The following is a 27,352-nucleotide window of genomic DNA, read 5'->3' as shown; positions in this document are numbered from 1 at the left end:
TTTTATTGTGTATTGGTTATCATTTTATTGTGTATTGTTAATATTGTATATACCACTGCCACCGGGTGCTTGCCCACTTGCAGTGTAAATAAATACATACATATGAACCGCCTACCATAGATGTAAGTGCAACAAATGAAACATTTACAGCTAAGGTCATAATGTTATGGTATGAAATAGAGAAAAGTGTGACTTATTTCGAATGTTGAATTTGCATAAACAGCATGCATTTGGTTATCACTGGTCTTGATTCTGTAATTATATTTTCAATTAGCTGCCTATAAATATCGTCTTTGATAGCCATTCTAAAAGGGTTGGAGAAATATGAGAACAGATAAAATATTTTCTCGCGTTTTTAATGTTAGATATAAATATTTAATAACATGTTAAATTGGCATACATTCATAGAATATAACTATGTAACGGTAAAAATGTATTCAATCATCGTAGACAAATACATTGCGAAAAAACGAGCAATCGCGACGATACAACTGAAGAGCCATCAGCGCATGCGCGGAGCTGAGGAGTCGAGCTGTCCAGAACGTCGAGTCTTCTGACCGTTCCGAACCCGTGTCAAAAGCTTGTAGGAACGCCCGACTGCAGTACAGGTTTCCGGTTCAGGACTGGTTCGGATTGTGTTAGAACGCTTTTTCTGTACTGCGCATGCTCACGATAGTTACGGACGGTTCCTGATTGTTGTTGGAACGAACCTTATGGAACGCGTTCCTGTCTTTAGTCGCTGCTTCCCGATCGCGATTAGGTCGATAATCGTGATTAGCAGAGATAGGCAAACTGTCGATCAGGCTTGCCCGTGACCGTTTACGTCCGTGAGCGGGCTTACGCTTCGTATCGTTCGCCTGCCTGCTACCTTCCCTCTCAAGCAGGCAGGCAGTGTGGTTGCACGTGACTCCCAAACAGTCCTACTAGTGACCCGAAAGGACTGTTGGGTTTCGCCGACCTGAGCCAGACTGCTGCTTTCAGATGCATGATAAATATGAACCAAGTCATTCAAACCTGACAAGAAGCCTACAGATATAGACAAACTACTGAAAACTTAATTTGTTGTCTTCTGAAACGTACCGTTAATAAAGACAAAGAAAACTATTTCTCGTCAACATAATATCCATTAAATGCCAACAGTTATCAGAAGTTAAATAGCAAATCAATATTCTGAAGAAGGAAAAACTTTTATACAATTTACAGGTATTCATGAGGCTTTTAATTGTTGATAAGGAAAAAGTTAAAATGAAATATTTTTCTATAATAGTTGTTGATATTCATAATAATTGTTACCAATATCTTTTCAACATATTTCCTTCTCTTCTCTTCTCTTCTCTTCTCTTCTCTTCTCTTCTCTTCTCTTCTCTTCTCTTCTCTTCTCTTCTCTTCTCTCCTCTCCTCTCCTCTCCTCTCCTCTCCTCTCCTCTCCTCTCCTCTCCTCTCCTCTCCTCTCCTCTCCTCTCTTCTCTTCTCTTCTCTTCTCTTCTCTTCTCTTCTCTTCTCTTCTCTTCTCTTCCCAACTAGTCACAAGTTACGAAATGTTACTATTTTGTTGAGTCAGACACACTTTGCAGGAATATGAAATGTATAATATTGTCTTATTACTTTATGAATTCTGTAGCGCAATAAATCGTAAAACTGTGTTTCTTTAATCAAGAAATATCTGCCGTGTTGGACCATAAAATAAAGATTTTTTGAAGTGACTAAATACCCAACGAACTTCGGTTTCAAACTAGTACTGTTTCATTTTAACCAGTGCAGACTGGCTACGTGAATGCAAGTCACTCTGCCTTATAATACGAGCAAACAGGCAGGCTTTCGTGGGTCCCGCCTGGACTGAACCTATAAAACCCGGGCTCAATGTGTTCAGACCAAAAGTTAACTTGCTTTGTAGCGTCACCGGAACCCAAACCTGACGGCAAGCGGGTACGGGCGTGAGTCTTGTCTGATTTGCCGGTCTCTAGCGATTAGTAACTAGTCTGCAACGAGTTAGAAAGTCTTTCTAATGCGTTGGTAGTCTGTCACCAGTATAATAAAGTCCAAGAATAAAAATGTAAAAAATGTAAGCCATGATGAAAATATAAGAACAAAATTTTATTCGACAAACCTACGGCGTACGTATAGTAATCGGAATTATCCAATTCTACTGTAATTTACATTTTAATTTATATAATATATAAATATAAGGCCTATATTTTTTATCGTAATGTATTTCGCAGTAATTTGCAACTGGTTTCCGTGATCACGGTACGTTTGATCGTAGTGGAAGCTGTTCATACCCAGGAATGTTATCCTCCATTGTGACAGACTGACGGGAGAGAGAGGTTATCACTAATAAAATTGTGATTCATTTCATTTCAATATTTATTTTCATATTAAGTCCGTATCTGTGAATATTGCTACGTTTTTGGCTTCGATGAAATTATTATTGGACTCTTATTTATCTATCCCTTTATTGTGCGGTTACAGGCATTCATTAATTTTATTTTCATGGTAGGCTAATTTGTAAAAGAGATGTCTTATTTATAGGTTATAGCTTACACGCCTTACACTAATTGATGACACATGTAGAAATTACAAAATGAAAGTTTGCGTATACGTATGCTTAATAGGAATTACTTTCTCAATACAATGTGGCACGTCATATAAGCTACACAAAACGCAAAAATTATTATGATTTTTCTTGCTTGAATTAATGTACCAGTAAAATGACCTCTAATAATAGCGGCATTGTTCACACATTTTCAATGCCATCTATATGTCAGGCCACGAACTTTTCAAACGCACCTTGTATGGTAGCCACGGAACATTCAGCAGCTTATATTCTGGAGATATGTCAACACTTAATTGTCTGTTACAGTCGCGATGGATGTAATCAAGCAGGAACCTGAGTTTGACCCTTTGGCTATGCAATGGAGTGATGAGACTGATACAGCTGAGAAGAAGCCCATACCAGAAGTAAATAGAGACACAGATTGTAATCTCTATGTGAAACGTGTTTAACATTGTAGAATATTACATGAAGTTTTATGAGCATATCTCCCACTTTATAGTTAGCAGACTTTCAGAACCTATAGTCTAAGAAATGTCATATAGTGTCTTTTTTTGTCATGTTTACCTTCATGGCACATGTTACATGCTTCTTTCATACTCTTTCTTAGTATTTTAAGAAATGAAAATGGGCGCTGGATTACACTTTGTTTTAAAATAACCTTCAATCAAAATTAGCTTCATAAATTCTCTTATTTTTAATGTCTTCTATTTTTAATGAATATAGTATGTAAGATCAAGAAGCTGAATTGTAATACAACTGAGTAGCTCTTGCATGGTATCTCTGAAATGCATGTGGTAGGTTAGATATCTTACCTCCGTAGTAGCACTATCGTAAGAAAAATAAGTGGAACGAGTCACGTTTTTGAATAATTTCTCTATGCAAGATAATTTAATATTGTAATTTCTATTAATTAATTCAGATTAGCAGATGATTCAGATCCATTATACCTTTCCACTTGCTGGTCAGGTGTGTGATGTACAAGCAATATAAATAGATGTTTATACAAATGCAGCCAATTATTTCCCATTGGAAGAGTAGCAGTATTAAAGTATAATATGCTGTTTGATAGTGTATGTATTAGCGTTCTGCTTCTATTATTGAAGAGCAATTGGTATGCATTACCATATTAGTGTGTTTGCGAGACATAAATGTTATGACGCCTATACTCTATTTCGCAAGCATTCGACTTCATGGGAACGGATAATTGAAGGGAAAAAAATCCAAAATAAAATAAAGTGGACTTCAAATAATTGTGAAAATTGCAAAACTGAACAACTATTCGAGAAATTTTCCGTGAATAAAAATAATCATAATAATTTAAATATAATAGGTGGTAAAGGAATTTTTATAAAATTTTCCATTATTTGTTCTTTCTTGCATTAAAAAGGAACCTATCATGTTATCATTGATTTTTGTGAAACATTGGTGCTATATTGATATAGTCCTACATGTTTGTGATCTTTTACATTAAAATATATTCACCATTATTACAACGAAATTTTTATGGGAGGATGTAATCGTTTATGATACAGGACACATTGCGGCCCAAGACTCCAAGACTGATACTGATCTCCAATTTTCGACTCCTGTGAGGAAAAAGAACGTAGTCAGATAAATGTGTTTCATATTTATAAAAGTGCATATATGGATATATTCATCTTTATAAATACACACAGACATACATATTACTGAGGACATATGATTGCTGCTAAGCGACATAGCTCTTCTATAGTATTTACATCAATGTATATGTATTAGCAGATAGTAGCTGTAAGTACCATCTGTGTCAACATTCGATATCCGATACTTTCTACATCATGAAACATCGAAAATGAAGTCCACACCTGTGGAGTAACGGTTGGCCGCGAAACCAGGTGGCCCGGGTTCGATTCCCGGTCGGGGCAAGTTACCTGGTTGAGGTTTTTTCCGGAGTTTTGCCTCAACCCAATATGAGCAAATGCTGGGTAACTTTCGGTTTTGGATCCCGGATTCATTTCACCGGCATTATCACGTTCATCTCATTCTGACTCTAAATAACCTGAGATGTTGATAAGGCGTCGTAAAATAACTTACTCGACAAATGATTGCGTTCGAAGGCAACTGATATTTCCTGCATAGTGTATCATGTCACTGTGGATATATGGTTCGTAAACTTTATACCAGCAATGACATTTGTACCGGATGGTACATACATAGAGGATCATGATGAAAAACAACGAAATATTTTCTGTGAGTGTAGGAGGATAATAAACAGGAACTTTAGATGTGGAATCCAAGTTCACTGATGTGAAATGTGTGTAGTACAGGATATTAGAGTAAGCTTAATTGCAGTTTGGTTCTCTTTAATTAAATGCATGTAGTTTTATTGACGCTGTAGCCAATTGCACTTAATTCGTGGCTAATACTGCGTTAGATGTTTCTTCTGGGCCTAAAAACCCTGCAAGAAAATATTATTAAGTAGGAGAAAATAAAATAATTTTTAATATTCGACGACAATAATCGCAATCCACAATTCTCGAAAGGGAAATAGAACGTGATGGAACTGAAAGACAAGTCAGAAACCTTTACCAAAGAACACAGTATTTCAATTTGATATTCAGCGAGGGAAGGCTGACCATCGCATACTTTACAGTGAGTTATACTGCAATGTAATATTCCAACTTGGGAATTACGAGGGAGACTTGAATAGTAATGCACAACAATTTTTTATGGCAACGTACTGGTAAGCAAAACGAAATAATTCAGAAGAAAGGCTACAGGTTTTACCCATTTTTCAACACAGGAACCAAGTCTCTCGATACATTTCCCCTATCGTGACACCAAATTCAGTATACCTCGTTTATGAAACTCCGTTTTCTGGGTGTATAACCACCTGCGCACGACTGATTTCACTTCTTCATTCAAACTAAAGCGTTGGCCTCCTGGGAATCTTTTCACTGGTCCGAAGAGGTGAAACTCAGATGGTGCGAGGTCTGGGCTGTAGGGTGGGTGACTGCCGCCTCAATGATTCTGACATTGGCTGGTGTTGCCCTGTCACTGATCGGTCGGAACGTACTTCGTCGGTAAGATTTACTCGGCCCTCTTCGAACCTGCACCACCTGGAGATGTTGCTATGATCCAGACAATCATCACCATACACCTCCAACATTTCCCTGTGGATTTCACTCGGACTTTTTTGTTTTGTTCAGAAAAAACGGACTGCATTCCGCTGGTTTTCACAAGTAGACGATGCTAACACACGTTCCATCTTTACTCATTAGTTACCGCTCGTTCCGCCAGGGTGACACCTAATTCAGTCATTGCTGTCTGTAGCGCAAGATTCAAACTATCTGCCAACTTTGAACGTCCTAACCAAAATAGTATACTGTAAAGAAATTGTTGTGCATTACTTTCCGATCCTCCCTAGTAAATCATTTCCACAAGTACTAAACTAGGACAGGAGCGAATGCTAGTCACGAAAGTTAGGCTTGCTCTTTTATTCATAGAGGAAGATGGGAAGATATAATAATTCATAATTAATAAAAATAATGACCCACATAAATAATTTATTTTATAATTATGAAATCATTATCAGTCATGGATCATATTCGCTTATCAGATGTAGAAGTTCGATATGATATAACAAACATGGCCAACAAAACAGTTTATTTAGTTTGTTTTGACCCTGCCAACCAATGCATATTGTTGTATTGAGCTGCACTGGACGAGCGCACATATTCTCTATAATTTCTGTATTCTGTTGAATAGTCCTTCTGGAAAATGGATTTAATAAGAAGGTTTCAATAACACACAATTCCGGAATCATTGCAATACTTCAAATTAATGTTTAAGAATTAATAGTACATGCAGCAGCTAACACATCCATTCCGCTCATACAATTACATTGCACTCGCAAATAACAGCATATTCCCGCTGTTAATACTGCTCTGTGTAACGTTAAATAGTCGTTGGTGTAGCTCTCGGACCAGAGCTTCAAACAACACATAACAGAAGCATGTGCGCCTAAGACGGACCAAGGAGGAAGGCACTTGCGCGCGCATCATATTCTCGCTATTTCTACGTCTTTCCTGTAGCTCCGAGAAACGAGCAAGCGTTGCGATACTTGCGGTGTGCAATCTGCGGATGGTATTACGCCTATACAGTATTCCAAAAATCAAAATAAATTTTAATGTACGTAATCCCATTTTGAGAAATACACATTCTACGAAAATATTGGTCTTGCGCAGCAAGCATAGCATGCCCTGAGAAATCGCCCCTGCTAGGCAATAACTATCCTAATGCACTATTGGATTCTGATAGGCTCATACTTGGTGATTCCTGTCTTCTCATCACATCAGGAGAGGAAGTCTTACTGGCTATTTGTAGAATTGCCGTTGAAACATCTCCATGTGTTGATCACGTCTTAATGAGAGTCGTTAAAGACTTCGTCAGGGATGACTTAGAACTGAATTATTCTGTAACTCACATTGAACTGGAACAATTAGGTTCCCAGTGTCAGTAACACCACTTTTCTCTTGTTTCAGTTGGTATGTGTTATAATAAATGTATCTTGAGATATTTCGATTCAGAGAAAATATGTACAAAGTAAGCTACAGTGATTTTTTCTTAACCCTTCAGTTATTTATCAGCAATAAGTTAATCCATACACGTAATTACGATATATTCCTCAAGACTAGAAGTAAACATTTCCATTTTCCATCGTATGTAGCTGTTAATGTCTTGATCTTCTTTGACTATCATTATTTATATTGTATTTCGCATGCGTCTTAATTATCAATCAACCCCCGGTATGAGGACCAGACTGTAGCATATAGCACTTGGAATCACATCTATACATGCTGTCATATTTTACATATCCATTATGTCTCTGTCTCCTGCAGGAAGGGAATTTATTGAATCACCACGTGGCTGGAATAAAGACGGAAATTGTGGACCACAGCTATGATGTCACATCAGATATTAAAGTTGAGGAAACTGCAGTGCCAACTGATTTTGTTACGACAATGTGTAAGGCTGAGGTATGTGGATCTCATAGGATGTCCGTCTGTTCTTCTTTCAATGTTAGTTTTGTATTCTTTTTCTTACAGACACTTACTATATCAATAAGCCCCCACAGATTTCAGCATATTAAAAAGTCATTAATATCTTCTGTGTAAAATTATGTCATTCTTTATTCAGCTTACCATAAATTTAAACTACATACACTACAGGGTGATTCACGAACACCGCGCAATACTCCAGGATGTCTTTTCGACATCATTCTTATAAAAAAGGATTCATATAAACAAATGTCATACTACTAAAGCTTTCCTGGCGACGTGATAACTCAAAATTTTCTCGGGCTTCCAGCCATGTCATAAGTTGGTGATCCACCGACATTTCGAGGATGTTCATCTTGCTCATCTTCAGGGTTAAATGATAACTAAGGGTACCCAGCTCCTTAATTTATAGTGCCAGAGGGAGGAGTCAGCCGAGGAGCTGTGCGCTGATTGGCTCTTATTAGTGCGGACCGCAGCGTGAACGCGGCTGACGTGTCGTCTTGCTTTGTAAAGACATCACGACCTCTTTGAATAGAGCAAGACACAAGAAGAAGCAGCAGCAGCAGCCCATCACGGACTCACTAGAAGCGGAAAAACCAGCCATAGCCTGTCTGCCATTCACAGGGAAGTTGTCGGGAAAGATAAGCAGACTGCTCCACAAGCATGGAATAAAAACAATCCACAAACCTCCGCCGAAAATTAGGAGTAAGGTGAAATCAGTAAAGAACTATCTAGGCCTCAGAGTACCAGGGATCTACCGCATTCCTTGTGAATGTGAGGCTGCTTACATTGGACAGACGGGACGCACAATAACTACGCGTCTTTCGGAACATCAAAGAAGCATCAGATTAATGCAGCCCGAAAAATCCGGATTGGCTGAACATTGTATTGAAAAAAGCCATAAGGCTAATTTTAATGAAACCGAGGTCCTGGCGAAGTGTTCGGGCTACTGGGATAGAAGAGTAAAGGAAACCCTGACCATAGCGGCAGAACGCGGTAACCTGAATCGGGACTTGGGTCTCCAACTAACCGCGGCATGGGCACCGGCTATTAAATTTATCAACGCCCAGACAACGGGTCATCATCAGCGGAGGACACATAAGAACTCGTCCGCCGAGCCCATCATGAGACCCGCGGTCAACCAGCCGAACAGCACAGAGCAAGACGACACGTCGGCCGCGTTCTCGCCGCGGTCCGCACTAATAAGAGCCAATCAGCGCACAGCTCCTCAGCTGACTGCTTCCTCTGGCACTATAAATTAGGAGCTGGGTACCCTTAGATATCATTTAACCCTGAAGATGTGGAAGATGAACATCCTCGAAACGTCGGTGGATCACCAACTTATGACCTGGCTGGAAGCCCGAGAAAATTTTTAGTTAAATGTCATACTTTTAAAATTGAGTGACCTACACCCTCTTGAATATTAATCATAAACATGGAAGATTTTAAGGTTTAAGCATATAAATTATCTACGAAATTGGTACTTGGTGTATTATGAAATCATTGCAGAACATTCTCGTTATTATTCACCTGAGGAATCTGTATTAAAGCCGGTTTTGAAAGCCTCCACCTTCTGCAGCAATACACGCAGTTGCCCGAGTGTGAACTGCACATGCTGCATTCGCTATCTTCCGTTGTAGATCAGAAATCTCCTCGGCTGCTAGGCAGATATATTGTGCCAACTCCTCTCTGGTATTTATTCCCATACTATAAACAATGAATTTAAACCATCCTCACAAACAATATTACAATGGAACCAAATCAGAAAATGTAGCTGACCAAGGAAACGGTACACCATGGCCTATCCAACGCCCTGGGTATCTGTCAGTGGCGGCTCGTGGCTGAAAATGAGAGTGTGCTACAATATGGGAAATTTACTTTAAAAAAGTTGTTAAAATTTGGTTGATCTACTCACTAGTGGGACAGTATGAAGTTCATACTGAACTAGTGTTCCCAACACATAAATTGTATCCCTGTCAGTCTAACACCTGGAAATCCGTCAGAATCCGTTAAAATTAAAAAAAAAATGACCCACTTAATATATCTATATAGAAATGAAAGCAAATATTAACGCAACTTTCTTACCAATCTTGATTAAAATAATGATAATTTATCCACATTATATGCCTCTAGTTCTGCAGTTTATGTTGGTCTACGTTCCCTCAAAAATTAAATAATTAAAAATGAAAATGACAACAGTTAAAAAAGTCAAAAGACGATGTAAATCGTAATTTCCGCCAGAAAATCCGTCACCAGTCAAAGGCATTCTTTTCCCTTCCGCTACATTGAAATTCCGTCAATTTTGATGGAACTGATGGAATTTCCGTACAGTTGGAAACACTGCTGCCAGTTACTTTGGAGTTCAAACCCTCCATGTCGGCAACCAGCAATCAAAATTTTAAATTCGAATAGCATTCCAGTACATTCAAGCCATCTGTCGGAAGGTTGAAGGAGCAGAATAGGAGTACAGCATCTTTTAATTAAATTGTATTAAATATAGTACATATAAATAAGCTAATAATCAGGGAACGGATTTATATGGACTAAAAATATATGAAATATGTAAATATATATGTAGTTATTTTTACCAAAATATGGAATTAAATATGGATTTTTACCAAAATATGGAATTAAATATGGACTTAAAATTATAAAAAAAATGACTATGTACGTTAAATATTGGTACATTTTAATCAAACTAAACAAAAAATATAATGGACGTACCTTATCTTCCAATGTAGTTTCAACAAAACACAATTTTTATTGTCTGTTACCATAACAATAGGTTACAAACATTTCTTTCAAGTGCTGAAAAGTGAATCTTCTTCTATTGTCTCTGAGGATAGATTTATACTGACTAAAAGAGCGTTCGACGTCACAAGAAGTAACTGGTACATAATTCAATTTCACAATGTCTGCTGGGGATAAGTCCAAGTTAATCTTCACTGTTGATTCACCACTCATCACAGCAACAACCTTTTGTAGTTCTTCATATCCAGGGTTTTTTGAAAGTACAGTGTCCACCTTAGCTCTTACTGCATCTGCAACTTTACCTCTACCACGATTCAGTTGTTCCACAGTACTATTTATAATTTCAAAACTTTCAGATAGTGAAAGGTGCCTATTTTGGAGACTTTTGAGCGTTTTTATGATGCATGAAAATGTATGCTGAATGTGAGCTAAGTCATTCTTCACACTTATGTCACAGGTAACTGTTTTCGCAGTATCAATTGAGACTGCATCTTCAGAGTCCAATGCAAGGAGAACATTGTTAATAGAGTCTATATGTTCGGCATAATATTCAACTGCTTCTAGCCATGTACCCCATCTAGTTAAAATTGGCTTTGGTGGCAATGGAATTTCAGGGTACATTTCTTTCAACACGTTAACTCTACTGGGAGCTTTGAGAAATACTTTTTTCACTGATGAAATCAACAAATCTACTTTAGGGAAATTGTCTCTGACCACTTCTGCCACACGATGAAATGCATGCGCCACACAAGTAAAATGAGTCAATTTAGGATATACAACAGATAATGCTTGTCCAGCTTTGACCATATAAGGGGCAGCATCGCTAATAAAGAATAACACATTATCGTACATAATACCCTTTGGCCACAGGATACCCATAGCTTCGTTGAACAGTTTAACTATAGTTTTGTTATTGCACTTTTCTAGAACATCACAATGTAAAAGAATTCGTTCAGAATATTGTTCACTTAACAAACCGATAACTACATTACCAACAAGTCTACCTTCTTTGTCGGGAGTCTCATCAATGGAAACCCAAATTGAACTATCTTTAATTTCATCTCTTATCTTCTGTATTGTCTCATCGTAGATGGATGGAGCATACGTCTTCCTAAGTGTTGACTCATCCGGGATTGTATGTTGAGTATATTTTTCAAGGAATTCCCTGAAGACCTTATTCTTTAGTTTGTAGAGAGGAATATCAGCAGAGATGAGAGAACGGCACAGGTCGATGTTAAACTCAGATCTTACATTCGATGTTGTTGGTTGTGTTAAAAACAATTGTCTCTGCTTGGAATTTAGTTGTTTGTTGGCCTGATGTTTACTAGTTGTAATGTGTTGTTGCACCAGGAACTTTTGTGTAGATGATACTGCACACTGACACAAATTACAAAATAATATTTTATTGTCAGTTGATAAACCATCTTCTTTAAATTCTGAAATGTAACTTGTTAGTTTTGATTTTAAATTGACTGAATGACGTACTTTTGGCATATTTACCGTCTTTATAGTATGATTTACAAAACTGAACCTATGTGTACTCTGACTGGCATTTAACTGTTGAGCTGCACAACTGAAGTCTGTTAAAAATTTTAAATTAAATTAATACAGTTTTGTAACTTACTTTCCCATTGTTGATAGGACTGCTAATTTTCAAATAACTCTGATGTTAAAGGGATTACTGAACATGTGTTTAAATCTCTATTGTTGAAATGTATTTTTAAAAGTTAATGGAATTTTGTTTTGTTTTATTGTTAAACCTAATATAATATGGACTGTTTTATATGAAATATGGAAAATATATGGAAATTAACGAAAATATGTACTAAACTCTAAAATATGGAAAAATATGGAAAATAAAAGTAGGATTTTTCAACCCTACACATTGTGAAACATAAAGATAATGCAAAATATAAATTATATTAGCTTTATAAGTAAATATGTATTTACATATAAATCCTTTCCCTGCTAATAATAAATGTTATAAACAATACGTTTCAGTTTTACAGGAAAGTTTAATAATTAGCATAAGAATAAAATAGTCGTCCCTACATTCTGTGAACAGGACTTGTAAAATAGACACAAACTCACAAATAGTACATGACTGCTTCTCAGAGATGTCGCGACGTCCGCGTTGTTTGTAGATTGCAACCCATCTATATAAACAGTCACTTACTTCTGATTGGTTGTAGATTTTATAAAATGCCAATGTGAACGAGTCATTTCAAGTTGCTGCTTTGCCTTGTAGTTCACACTGTTTATAATGGGAAACCATAGATTACGTCATACAACAAGCGAATGAAAGCTCTCTGCGCATGTGCAAGGTTTGCTGCATTTCACTGCAGTTCACTGTGATAAAGAAGTCAGCACACATTACCGACTGGGACTTGCAGATGACGCACAAGCTATAGACAATAGCAGTTCCCGATTATGCGTACATTGGAACGTGTAACATGAATGAAAGAAAGAAAATATAAATAAGATTATGCTAGGGACAGAAAATTAACTGTGTGCTGCAGCACTGCAGCACATAAAGAGCGTCCGCCACTGGTATCTGTATGTATAATGCTTGAGTTCCCTTGAAAAATGATGCAGCAGACTATTATGCTGGAAATAAATTATTCTTGTGTATGCGCCAGTATTTGCTCCAATAATGGAGATAATTATTCTCGCAAAATTTTACCCAACGGTGTTGGAACTTGTGTACCACAATCGCATGGGGATTTTCCTCAGATCAGACATGTCAATTTTTGTATTTGCGTCATTCCACGTCAAATAGCATAAAATGGAATAAATTTTGACTTTCACATCACTGCGTTGTCTCATCTTACTGAAATTTCTACTTGGAGTCAGTTGGATTTGAAAGTAAGCACATTGGCATGAAAATAGATTTACTGTAAGTGTGCAAGTGCGTCATTTTCTGCTATTTTCGTCTTTATATTTTAGAAAGAGTCGTGTGACCTGGACACAGTAACAATCGAGCTGAAAGAGGAAGTTACAGCAGAGGAGAATGAGATTCTGACCGATAGGTGAGTGTGGTGTACTTTCTTTTGTTGCTTCATTAATATTATCACATACAACATTAATTTGCAATGTGTTATGGCATGGAATGATTTGGCCATTCACTAAGAACTAGTTGAAAGAAGGCCAAATGCTGTCTTATTAATGGGAAGCACCAGGGTAACTGAGAAATGATAGAGCACAGATATTATAGAAGGATGAAGACATGAAAGGAATGTGGAATGGAGAGTTATACAGAGTAGCCCAGAAAAATGTATACACTGTTTGTTCATCAATAACTTTGGAACAGATTGAGGTAAAATTCTCATTTTGGGGGAAATTGTAGCTTTAACTTAAAGTTCTTAGGTAAATATAGGTTAAATGCTTATCAAGTAATGTATAGTCTTAATTATTAACTATGTCACATTTATTGATTGGATTAACGTTTTCGGCAATTATTTGCCATCATCAGATCATAAGTATCTTGTTATACATACTGAGTACTGAATTACAAAATTAAGTGGAATGAAGTAATATTCGAACAAACAAACATGGTTACCACTTGACTAGATAAATGTTACAATTAGACGTGCACTGACTAAGCTGTTTACATGAACAATATTTTCATTTTATCATAATGTTAAGATTAGACACAAATGGAATAATGACGTGCAATAATTACATATATTATTAAATATTCATGTGAAAGTATTGTGTTCCGTATAATACCTAAATTAAACTAGCAGGTTACGATCATGCTTGATGCTAAATGATTACTCTGAAAAATTATCCTATTGAGGAATACATGTACATATGTCAAGATATCACCCTGTGGTATTGCATATTATCATAAATGTTGAAGATTGAGCACAGAATGAAATGTGAAAACAAAATAACATTATGCTATTCACTCTTCATGTGGAAAATATTATGTACCATATGTTATATAAGTTGAAAAAAAGTAAATTAAGAGCATGCTTGATACAAATGATTGCTGTGTGTTAAAAGTCTTGCTGTTAAAATTGCGTTTACATATTCTAGTAGTTACCCATGGTAGCTTGGCATGAGAATTAAAATAACGATTAATATTAAAATGTTAAATAAATATTTAAAATACTGCTGAGGTAGGTTAAATATGGTACAAATTTGGCTGTCACTTCTCGAAGATCAGTCAGCTGGTTTCGCTGTAAACACGCGAAGTATGAAGTTAAATCAACGTTCAAAATTAGTTATATTGATCTCAGAGTATATGGATGTCAATGTGAAACTTACGTGCTGTGTTGGTTATTAGTGATATCTGTAAAGTTCTTAGTTAGCAGTGACAAGATGAGCCCGCAGGTGTAGTGTGAAAACAAAATGGCGGATGTAACGTTCTCGTTCGAAGAATGGAAAGCGATTTGGAAGTGGTATTTTAAGTTTGAAAACATTAGCGAGGTACGGCGACAATGGTGGAACGAGTTTCAAACAACACTGCCGACACGTCTAACAATTGCGCGAATTCGGCAGAAATTCGGAGCCAGTGATACTGTTAATGATGTGCATAAAGGACGTTCCGGGCGATCAGTAACAGCAAAAACTGCAGCTCCCTCTGCAGCAGTAACAATTTACAAGTTCACAACAGTGTACAAGTGAAACCGGAATGAGTCGATCAAGTGTACAGCGAATATTGAAGACTGCAAAGTGAAAGGTGTACATTCCAAGACTGCTGCATGCAATGAATGAGGACGACCCTGATCCACGAATCGAGTGCTGTGAGTGGTTTGAAAACATTGGGAGTTTGCACGGAACATTGTCTGGTTTGACAAGGCACAATTCAAACTGAATGGTACTGTAAACCGTCATAATTCCGTGTACTGGACCTCCGAAAATCCGCATATCCATCAGGGCAAAGCCATCTATTTACTGGGACCTAATGTGTGGTGTGGTTTGTCCTGCAGGTTTGATTGGGTCATTCTTCTTTCAAGGTACAGTTACCGGTACAGTATATCTTGAAATGCTTCAGATGGCGTCCGATAGCCGTATGGAGACGAGAGATTTTATCTGCAAGAAGATGGAGCCCTAGCCCACTACCATCCAGATGTCAGGCTGTATCTGGATGAAACTCTACCTGGACAATGGATAGATCGAAGAGATGCTGTCAAGTTGTACCTATGATAAATCCTAAAGAACGTTGTTATCAGGAAAAGCCAGCTATACTGGATATGCTATGAGAGCAAATCGAAATTGAACATCATGTGCAGCTATCACACTGGACACATTACAGAACTTAGTTGATGGAGCAGTTCGGTGGCATCGACAGTATTTGAATGCTGATGGTGGCCACTCAAACAACTACATTAAGCTACAATTTCCCCAAAAAACGAGAATTTTATCTCAATATGATCCAAAGTTATTGATTAACAAACAGTGTATTCATTATTTTGGACTATTCTGTATACAGGAGGCACTCAATATCGATAAGACTGATGATTGGGAGTCGATGTGGTATTCTGCTGTATAAAGATGGGTAGATGTACTGGTATGTGATTATTACTGATATGAAAGACTTAAGTTCTGGTAGGCTTACATAACCTTAATTATTCATAGATTATTCTACAGTAAATTCATGAATATTATGCATTTGATGTGTCATTTTTACAACTTTTATTATATAAGGAGATTCTGACCGGTTGGCCTGGGTAGCTTAGTCGGTATGGCGCTGCTTTATGTGCTCGAAGTTGCGGGTTCGATCCTGGCCCACATCAATGGTATTTAAGTGTGCTTACATGCAACAAGCTCAGATCAGTATATTTGCAGAAATGTAAAGGAACTCCTGCAGAACAAAATTCCGACACAGCAGCGATGCTAATATAACCTCGGCAGTTGCGAACGTCGTTAAATAAACCATTATTTAAAATTTTTCTGACAGCGTGGTGTGCAGCTAGATGAGATTTATTGCGTGATATGTCCAAGATATAACACTTTATTCATTAGCTGTTATAGCTCTGGATTGAAGATTTTGAAAAAAGCATGTATATAAAACTAGGCGCTTTCTGGATGTAGAAATTTATAGGGCGGTTTCATATTTCAACAGGGCCCTATGGGGGAACAATCGAAAAAATCCATTACCATATGGTGAGCTGTTTTTTTTAATGAAGAATGTTTTGATCTCTGTTTATGTTGAATGTTCTTCGGCATACAAACTTATCTCGTCGAACAAGTGGCACAAATTTGAGTATTGCAATGTTGAGAAAATGTTACCAGTAATGATTTCCTGTAATCTCCGTAATGAAGTCCATTGTCATTCTATTGTTAAAAAAAATAGAATCCTTATTTTTTGTCATTATTTAAGGGCGTTGGATATTTTTTCAGTTAGTTATTTATCCAACACAACTAGCTTCATTGAATTTCCCTTATATTATGTGTTTTGTGTGTTCATATCTTACATGAACCTGCTTTCTTCTACCGATTTTCAGATTTCAGAGTGTTTTTCCTGTCTAGTTTATGATATGTAATGCTTATTTTGGAGCATAAAAGGTAAGATTTTTATTCTCATTAAATGAGCATTTCGGATTACTAGTAACATCTAACATAGTCATTGTCTACTTGGATCCACCAGTATTCTAATCGACAGTCTCCCATCTAGCCTTTAGTCTGTGTACCAAGTTCCCACAGCACTAGCAGGTATTATTCAATGTATTACGTCACATGTAGTTTGTTCGTAGTAGTCATAGGCGAGACTCTTGCACCTTGCACATAGTGTACCTTTGAAGATTTTTTGTTTCTTATTTTTGCTGCTACCTAGAGGCCTGAAACTGAAGTAGATTGTAGAGAAGTTTCGGTTTGACTTATTGCAAAGTGTGAGTTCTGTGCACAAAACAATTTTCTTAGTACCAAAAGTAAATATTTCGTTTATTGTTACACGCTTTCTAACACGAGACCAAATTGTATTTGTGACTATCAATCAAGAACGGTGTGTTCCCTGTCATCTGTGAGTAATGACATGTTAATTTCCATGATTTATTCGAACCTCTAGTTTTGGCAGCCATATTTGTTTCAAAGTACACTCTCATGTACCTTTGAACACAAACCGTCTTGTACTATGGAACATGTTTCAAGGTACACGATACTATCGGTTATTGTTTTTTTATTTTATTTTGAAATAATGTCACGAAGTATGATATATATTTCGTCAGAGCACTTCTTTACATGTAATGGTGTACCTCACATTTCTGTATCCAGTGTCACCATTAACATATTATTACAATAACAGAATATTGCAGTACACGTCTACACAAATACTCCCAATTACACTATGTACCTTTTTTGTTACTTGGTCAATCTCCCCTACAGTATTTCTCCTACATTTCAATTGCTATTCTCTATTTGCTCATTAACCCTAATAGGTCTAATGTTGTATACTCCTTTCACACCCCCCTTTTCCTCTAACTACTATTCACTAAAATCTCAATTTCAATTTTTCTCTATAAATTATCATATTGAATTATTTGTCTTATTTGTTCTTTGACCTTTTATTCATTTACTGTTCCAACGTTCAAATGTTAGTACTAATTTTATGCTGTCACTTGCTCATTTCTCTTAACCCTTTCTCACTATTTTCACTCATTCCTATTTGCGCTCACTTCCACTTTCTCACTATTCTGCTTACACCTAATCCATTGTCACTATTCTCACTTCCTATAAATACTTATATTTTATTCTGCACATCTGCTTATACACTTTCTCTCTCCCCTATACTTCTCGATCTTTTCCAGTTTCACTTTACTTGCACTTTTTGATCACATCCCCAATTTTTTTACACATATCAAATATCTCTGCTAAATCCTCAACTGTCGCAAGTTCTGACCTTTCATTACTGTTCATCTCTGCCTTATTTCTGTCTTTGTCTTTCTTTCTATTTATTTCTTCTTCTATTCCTCTTATTTTTCGCCCACGCTTTCACTTTCACATACTAGTTTTCCACTTACACTCGCACCCTTATTCTTTACACTATTTCCTTCCCTATCACTTCCTGACTCTTGGTTTCTCTTTTTTTTATCACCCCTCACCTTTTTTCTAGCGCCCGTGTTCTTTGTTCCTTTATTGTCAGCATTCCTTCTGGAGTGCGCTAACCTTACCACCATTGTATGGAGATTAGGAATCCGCTTACGCTGCATGATCACGTTACTGTTTTCTTCTCCTTGCTGTGTCACCATCTTTACACTTACTCGTACGTCAATATCATGTCACGAAGTAAGTCTGATCCAGATGCCTTGACGAAAGCTGTTGAAGCCGTTATCGTTCCTCCAGGAAATTTAATATCAATCAGAGAAGCCTGCACTGGTTTATAATGGCAAATACATTTTGAATATGATTGTCAGTTTTTACAGCTATATTCCCACTATTTTCCATGTGTTAAAAGGTACAAGAGGGTATGTTCCATCTATTGCACCCATACCTTTCAAACACATTACATATCCCATCATTTTATTTTTTCCAACCTTAATGGATATGCAAAACAAGAATTTAGGTACGGAAAGTTGTAAAGGAATCTTCAATAATTATTTCAAGCAGTTTTTCATTTTAAAAAATTTAATTTCCCTACATTAAAAAAAATAAACTGTGAAAAGTGTTTGAAGGTACAACAGTCTCCCCTAAGTGTAATTTTCATGAGCTGCTTCATATTAAATTTTTGAGCTTCATAAGATCGAGTGTTCATGCTGCCTTTCTGATTACTACCAGATGTCTCTATTTCACTTTAATCTGCCGATATCCCTTCTGACATTGGAGCTGATCTTCCATAATGAATCCATACTTTTTTTTCCTTTATAGTTTTGCATTTTACGATAGTAGACATCCTTAGTGACCATGTTTATAGCCTTCCTTGTAGTGATGGTCATAACTCTCACTAAAGAGATCTTTTGCTTTCAGCTCGTTGAACACTGAGGGAATTATTGTGCCACAGATGAACTGCGCAAGAACTGAAAATGGTCTCTCAGAAAATCCTGTCATAGATAGTGCACATCAACCGCAGCTCTGCAGTCAGTCCTTTAGCAGAAAGATGTTACAGACTATCGAAAACCAGAGATTGCATTTGCGCACCCACACCGCCGAAAGGAAATTTCAATGTGATACCTGTGATAAGGCTTATAGAAGATTAGAACATCTCAAATGTCATATCCGTACGCATACTGGCGAGAAGCCATTCAAATGCAGTGTATGTGGGAAATATTTTGGACGCTCCGAAAGTCTTAAGCTTCATGCACATATTCATTCTGGCAATAAGCCATTCAAATGTGAAGTTTGTGGGAAAAGTTTTGTACGGCAGGTTTACCTTGCAATTCATGCTCGAACTCATTCTGGCGAGAAGCCATTGAAATGCGACATTTGTGGCAAAGGTTTTGTTCACTCCGCTGATCTGAAAGTACATAGCCGTACACATTCTGGCGAGAAGCCATTCAAATGTGATCTTTGTGAGAAATGTTTTGCACGATCATGTATACTCACAATGCATGTACGTACACATTTTGACGAGAAGCCATTGAAATGCGATGTTTGTGAGAAATGTTTTGTACAATCCAGTTCTCTCAAAAGGCACATACGTACCCATTCTGGCGAGAAGCCATTCAAATGCAATGTTTGTGAGATGTGTTTTCCTGACTCGAGTTCTGTCGAAAGGCATTTACGCACACATTCTGGGGAGAAGCCATTCAAATGCGATGTTTGTGAGAAATGTTTTACACAGTCAGGTGCTCTCATAATGCATGTGCGTATACATTCTGGCGTGAAGCCATTCATATGTGATGTTTGTGGGATGTGTTGCACACTCGAATTCTCTTAAAAGACATGTACGTAGACATTCTGGCTAGTAGTCATTTAAATGCGATGTTATTGAGGAAGGTTTGGAGAATCGACTGATCTCACGAGTCACGTATGCACACATTTTGACATTCTATTGAAATGATCTATCTGTGGCTAAACATTTTCAACAAGAGCACTTTTTAGTGATCATCTAGGTTTGCACATAGGCTAGGAAGTATTCGCTGCGATGTCTGTAGAAAGTTTATTCACCTACTGCCGTGGAAATATTTGATTCTGAATAGCTATTCTCGTTATTACGTTACTTACAATTTTTTTTTAAATTTACTGACAGCAGAGAACCACTTAAATATTTCTTGGAGGTTTTATAAAATCATATGTACAACCCTATAGCTTTTTTATTTTAGATGTGGCCACATTTCACTTCATTACATTATATCGAAGTGACATCCATCTAAACTATTTGTGTTACGTTCCCCTTTAGACGTTGCATCGTACCTCCTTATAGACATTAAGATATGTAAATATGTTATCTTTGCATTGAGAAAAAAAAAACTCATTCTGTGAATGTGTAAAACTGAATATAAGAGAGTACACTTCACTTCGGGGTTATTTTATGACGCTGCTGCCAGCCTTTGCTGTTGGCTCCTGCGTTCAGTGGTGTTGGTACTAACTGTTTATTTTCTCCAGCCGTTGTTGACGTGGTGTGATTTTGTTATATCTTCATCTTTGTTTTCGTGGTAAATTTGAATAATGCTCGACATATGTAAGGAGGGAACGGTGGTAGGATATTATCTATATGGAGTGGTCCAGGAGATGTGTGTTTGAATATGAGGTCGATAAGTTGACTGATTCGTTTTTTGTGAGTGAGCATCCAAATAACCAATGATTCAATGTTCCAGCTTGTCTACAATTGCACTGGATGTTTCCACGTTGACCTATTTTGAATAAATAGGTGGGTGTCTGCGCGGTGTGACTTATCATTCTGAAAAAATTGGAAGTAGCTTTCTTGGGAGATATTGTAGTCTGTCGTAGAAATTTCGTTATCCGTTTTTGTTTGTAAGTGTCGTTGTTTGGGTCGCCTGGTCTGTTGGCGTGGCGTTCGTGTTGGATTATATCCTCTGGAGGAGTGAGAAAACTAGCGGTGATATTACCCTGATCTGCTGCCAGCTTAACGAGGGTATCAATTTTTTCATTTCCAATAAGCCCTGTGTGGCTTGAGACCCACATAATGTAGATATTCTTTTTCGTGGTCCATATGCGCCTTAACATGCCTTTCACCAGGATTTTATAGATTTGTTTTTTTTTTTTTTTTCGTTGTTGGTAACTCTATAGCATCTATTAGATGCTTTATGATTGTGCTAACAGATGGAGTTACTTGTCAACAATGTGACGCTGAAACGTGTGTTCAGGTTACTGCCCAGCAACAGTCCTGACGTATTTTCATATTGTGATGATTGGGTAATTTATATTAACCCGGCACACTCACAATCACACTCACATTCATACAAATTTCCAGACTCTAGACACCCAGAAAATTATTCTTCTTCAAGAAAAATTCACCGGGAATCGAACCCGGGACCTCCTGATCTGGAAGCCAGCATGCTGACCAACAGACCACGGAGGCAGTCTATAGATTTGTTGGTGGGTAGTGTATGTTTTTTGGATTGCTTGAATGATGCTCAGGCTGTCGAAGATTACTGTCGGGAGGTCACTTAGAGTCTTGGCCTCTTTTAAAGCCATAAAGGCTATTGTTTCTGCTGTGTATATTGATGTATGGGGGTGTAGGCGCTATGTTTTGTGAGAATCTGTGTTCCAATGGTAGAAGCCTGCTCCTGCTCCAGTTTCCTTCTGGGAACCATCTGTGAATATAATCTGTAAGATATGGTTGGAGTTACGTTGTTGGAGGGAGTCGATATATTCCAGCCTATGAGATTGTATGCTGATGGTCTTCTTCTGAAAGGTGGTTGTGTCGATGGTCAGTGGAAAGTCCGTGGTTGGATGATAGGGGTCCATGAGGTAATTTGGGAAAAACAGGGGTTTTATACGTTTGTTTGTAGGTGGAGAATCTTTTGAAACAGTCTAATAAAATCAGTTGAGGGTTGGTGCATGTCTGATATAACTCGGAACGTCGCTGTAATTTGGGGAGGAGTACATTTGATGAATGAGTGAATAAGCGCTGTATAAAGTGCATCCCTAGGCGATGTTGTCGATCCTCCAATTGGAAATATGGCAGATAGGTTTGTAGCGTCTTCATAGTGGGGTGGCCGTTGATGTTGAAAATTGTTTTATAGATGTGATAAATAGCGGAGTTGATCTTCTCTCTGCTATGTTTGGGAAGTGGGGGGGCCATTAGTATCCCATAATCCGTATTTGTCAGTAGTAGTGGATGTATCAGTTTGAGAACACTAGGCTATCTGGTCCCCAATTTCTTGCGGTAATAGCTTGGAATAGTTTCTGGATATTTCGTGCTTTATTAATGATGTTGTGCACATGGGTAGTAAAACTAGTGTTTTGTTGGATCGTAACTCCCAGAAATTTCACCGACCATACTGTACATATCCTGTGGTCGTCAGTGTGCAGTTGAAGAGAAGTTCGGCTCATGTTTCTTTGGAATTGTACAAATTTTGTTTTTCCATGATTGGATGAGAGGCCTAAGTTTTGTAAGTAATGGATAACACGTTGGCTTTGTTGTCCGTATGTCAGGAACTGTTGGTTGTTGTGATGACGTGGGGTAGGTTGATACAAAACCATATCATCGGAATATTGCAGTATTTGTAATGGTGATTGTAGTTGACGTTTGATTTCACCCACATACAAGGTGTAGAGTAGTGGACTGAGGACTGATCCTTGGGGCAGGGCTTGTGAAGTAATGCGTTAAGAGTTGTTTTGTAATTGGTCTGTCAACTGTAGTTTGCCATTATGCATGAGGTTTATAATTGTTGTCACCAGTACTAACGGAATGCAGTAGGATTTCAGTTGTGAAACTAAGATTTGGAGGTTAATTGAATCGTAAGCCCGGCTAATGTCGATAAATAGTGCTAGTACATGTTGTTGTGTCATGAAGGCGATCTGGATGCTTACTAGGAGGGTGTAGATGTTGAACGTTGTGTTAAATCCCTTTCTAAAACCAAATTGAGTTGATGGCCAGAGGTTCATCCGTTCCAAGTAGAAGGTAAGTCGGTCGTGTATTATTTTTTCAAATATTTTCCGTAAGGTGTTTAGTAATGATATTGGTCAATAGTCGGATGCTTGAAGGCCTGAAGTATTCGGTTTGAGAATTGGGTGTATGATGATGTCTGTCCAGGTTGAAGGAATCCTTCCGGAATGCAGAATCTGAATGTAAGCAAGAGCCAGGCGGTGAATCCATTCCTGGGGCATTAATTTGATTAGAGTGTAACTGATCCCATCTAGTTCAGGTGCCGTAGGTCGTGTTTTGTTCTTGATGACCATGTGAATTTCTTCTGCCTGTATGTTCTGCAGGAGCTGGTTGTTGTCGTTATGTGTATCATCCAATTGAAGGGGTGCTAGGTTGACCGAGTCTGGGGTAAGATTTTGAAGAAACTAGTGTTGAAGAGAAATGTTACCATATAGTGGGGGAAGAAACTGTGTCTTATTGGAGTTTTTGTACCATGCTATCTCTTTCCAGACCTGTTGAGAGGTGGTATTTTGTGTTATTGAGAGATAGTATTTCTTCCATGAGGCCCGCTTTACTTTGTTCAGGATTCTGCGTGTTTGTGCTTCCACGTTTCTGGCGGTAAGGAAATTTTTGTATGTGCGTTTGTATATGGAACCGAGAGAGGGCCAAACGTTCTCCTATAGCTTTGGAGCACGTGGCATTCCACCACTGGGGTTCTTATTGGGCCTAGAATTGATTTGAGTTAGTGGGTGGAAAGCATTGTTGTATTCGATGGCAATTTCTTCTATGTCTTGGTAAGTAAAGTCACCTGTGTGTTGTTGCATTTTGGTTTGTACAAATTTCTCAACGTCGTCCTTCTTGGGCACACCGCAACGACGATATTTGACTATATTAGTTGCGTCTAACGGAGTCATGTTCACATGTAGTGAGAAAGGATAGTGTTCGCTCCCCATGGTGTCTAGGTGTCTTGTTGTCAATACGTCTGGGTACAGATCATCGGAAATGAGTATCAGATCAGGGATGTGTCTTGTTGGTGTGTTCCCATTCTTGTCGGAAGATGAAGGTTGGCTAGGCGCCAGTTGTGACGATTACTAACTTGTATTAGGGGATTTCGGTGTAAATACCAATCTCTACCATTTTCAAAGTGTGGGATATTAAAATCCCCACATATGATCATGTTTGTTGTTCGTGGCTCTAGTATCTGTTCCCATTCTCTGTATGATGAATATATGCCTACTATAGTGAACTGGCTGACCTGGATCCGTATCCATTCGAGGGAAAGTGGAAGACGGATGTCGTTGTTCCATTCCTTTATGACCAGGGTATTCTGGATAGCACAGAGGATGCCCCCATCAATGGTAGTGCGGTCTTTCCGAATGATGTTATATCCCGGAAGAGAAAATTGTGAAGATAGTTTTAGCCAAGTTTCAGTGATGATTAGGATGTGTATTTTTTGATTCCGTAAAAAGGCTAGTAGTTCATGTCGTTTGTTTGATATACTGCGTGCATTCCAGTATAGAATGTGAAGTTTTCGTAGTTTAGGAATCTTGTTAGATGTTTTGAAGGTGGAGTTTTAGCTGGTCTCGTTGAGGTCTTAGGTATTCTGGAGCCTCTTGTATAATGGCGTTTATACTAGTTATTAATTTAGTTTCTTCTTCTCGGATACGCTGAAGGAAGTTGGTGTTACTAGTATCAGTAAGCGTTTGATCCGGAGATAGTGTAGTTTTCCCAGGTATGGAAGAGAATGTTACATTTGTCATAGATTGGTTGTGTGCGTTGACTGAACGCGATGTATGGGAATCTTGTTTCTTGGTATGTTCCCGTTTGGGCTCTCTACCATGGGGGGGACACCAATATCTGCTGTATTTGTTGAGATACATGCGTGTCCTCTTTCTCTGGGGGGGGGGGCAGTTCTTTTTCGTTTGGGATGTTGAGCGGAGGGTGGTGGAGATCTGCGGTTAGGTATCGTAGGTGATGCGGAATTTTTTGCTGCCGGCTTAGTATTCAGTTGGGGAAATGCTGATGTTTGAAAAAGGTCGTTATTGGTGTGTAGGGTCTTCACCATCTCGGCATATGTTTGTCGGCCGGTGAGTATCTGTCTTGCTTCATATTGTGAGATAGGAAGCTCTTGGATTTTTCCCGTGTCGGATGTGGCGTGCGCTAGGCCGCAATTAATGCCTTTGTAAGTGCCTTTGGGGCAGGGCTTTGAGAAGTCGTCATGTTCCAGTCCGCAAATTAAGCATTTTTGTTGGTTCCTACAAAATTTTGCTTTGTGATTGAATTTCACATAGTTTGTGCATAGAATAACTCTCTCTTTGTATTTATCAATTTCGAAGACCTGGTAGAAGAGTATTCCTTTTTGGGGTAATCGTTGGGTCCAGAAAGTAACCTTAACTGTCTGCGTGGGTACGTATCGCACATTTTGTTGTTCCACCACTTTTCTATTAAATCTGTAGACATTTGTGATTATTGGTGAGCCAGAGACTAGGAGGTTGGATTGAATTTCCTCAGTCGTGATATCATTATCTATTCCTCGTAATATACCTGTCCTATGGAGGTTATAATACGGGATGAAAGATCGAGTATTATGGGTTACGTCAAAATCTGAGTCTAGGAATTTGTTAGCCTGAAAGAAGGACATGAAATGTACCTCCATCTGTTTGAATGCGCACTTGTTCATGTGGGTAACTTCATATCCATTTTGGAATAACCATTTCCCAATTTTCAGCGGATGGATATATTTAAGGTTATCACCAAATTTAATCTTAACAAAGAAGGGGCCCATGCCCTTATATGAATAACGTAAATTGGTTGTGTTCTCATGAGTTGAGTTATTATCTTCCTTGTGAGATGGATTGGGGGCGTTTTCCCGTATGTTACGAGTTGTTTGTGTCTGATTTGTGTGGAGGTCTTCGTTGAAAACCTCACTCGTTGAGACTGCCATGTCCATTGAAACGTTCACGTCTACTTCCATACGTTCTTGAAATCATCCTCAGGGGATTAGAAATTTCAGAAACTATTCACTCTTACCTCGTTAGTAGTTGGGTATAAAGGAAAGTTCAGATAGAAGTAAATGAAATGGTATAAGATCTAGGCAGATGTCACTGGATATGAGTGTTCCTGGATGAATCTGACCACGTGTAACCACTCACTGCGAGAACACATCGTCACGACGCTATCGAGGTTCACTAGCTAATGTGTAAAAAAATTATATAAGAGATTTCTGTATCTCTCTATTACCCCATTTTTAAGCTTAATGCTGCCAGTACAATGAATACTATGTTATTGAAGACCATAGAATTCGATATAGGATATTTTCCAAAGCATTAAGCTTAGTAGCGGGTTCATATTATGTAAGACATGGAAACCGATTGTAGGGGGTTTTTTAAAACAGAAGAACCATTTGATATGTATTCGAAACAGTTATTTACGTGTACTAACTCAGTACATTAACTGTCTGAAATGCACAAAATAACTCTATTTGCGACCTAGTCATAGCAGATTTCATGTATGTGCTTTCAACATTATAATTAACCCTTCGTTACTGAGGTGGATAATTTTAACATTGTTGCTGTGGTGGGGCGTGAGAAACTCCGGAATGATTTTAACTATTATAAAGGAAAGAATAAGGATATTGAGATGAATATTGGGTTGTTTATTTATTTAAAGTTTCAAGAATATGCCTTGACATAAGTCCACAAAATTATACACAATGTTCCATAGATAAAGAAATCACTTAAAGCTAGTACTAGTTATTACATTTATGGTGAAGCAAATTTTACTAATATTGAAAATTAGACACTTTTTTATTTACATTATTAAATATATCTTAAATTGAAATACATACAAACCAAATCTTTACTCAGATTCTCTACCTTCATTGACACACCTTCGACAGCATGAGACAATATGCTCTAAACATAAAAACACAAATGTATGGCATATATGGCATTCATATTTACTTTTTCTGTCTTTAGATCTAGGACAAACTGTGCTCCTGCCTTTTTTCTGAGATCTTAGGTGGAGGTCGATCAGAGTTGCATTCATCCGTCTTCTTTTTCAATTTCATTT

The 27,352-nt window shown here is 37.8% G+C and overlaps 1 protein-coding gene across 6 annotated transcripts in view; it reads left to right on the top strand.

Moving 5' to 3' along the window:
* The window catches only part of LOC138693036 (gastrula zinc finger protein XlCGF26.1-like), a 101,199-nt gene that overhangs the window by 14,218 nt on the left and 59,629 nt on the right, over positions 1–27,352 (top strand). For 2 of the 6 annotated variants that reach the window (XM_069816562.1, XM_069816563.1), the window contains exons 2-5: positions 2,861–2,958; positions 7,435–7,572; positions 13,291–13,373; positions 19,255–20,448. In XM_069816562.1, the coding sequence (XP_069672663.1) occupies positions 2,866–2,958; positions 7,435–7,572; positions 13,291–13,373; positions 19,255–20,164 (1,224 nt within the window). In that variant the 5' untranslated portion in view covers positions 2,861–2,865 and the 3' untranslated portion in view covers positions 20,165–20,448. Of the gene's footprint in view, positions 1–2,286; positions 2,494–2,860; positions 2,959–7,434; positions 7,573–13,290; positions 13,374–15,346; positions 15,993–19,254; positions 20,449–27,352 lie in introns of those variants that run through there. The other 4 variants (XM_069816561.1, XM_069816569.1, XM_069816564.1 and 1 more) reach the window with 4 other exon arrangements.

The sequence above is a fragment of the Periplaneta americana genome, chromosome 17 (assembly GCF_040183065.1).
Source record: "Periplaneta americana isolate PAMFEO1 chromosome 17, P.americana_PAMFEO1_priV1, whole genome shotgun sequence".
Classification (NCBI taxonomy): Eukaryota; Metazoa; Arthropoda; class Insecta; order Blattodea; family Blattidae; genus Periplaneta; species Periplaneta americana.
This window is presented reverse-complemented; position numbering and strand designations above follow the sequence as displayed.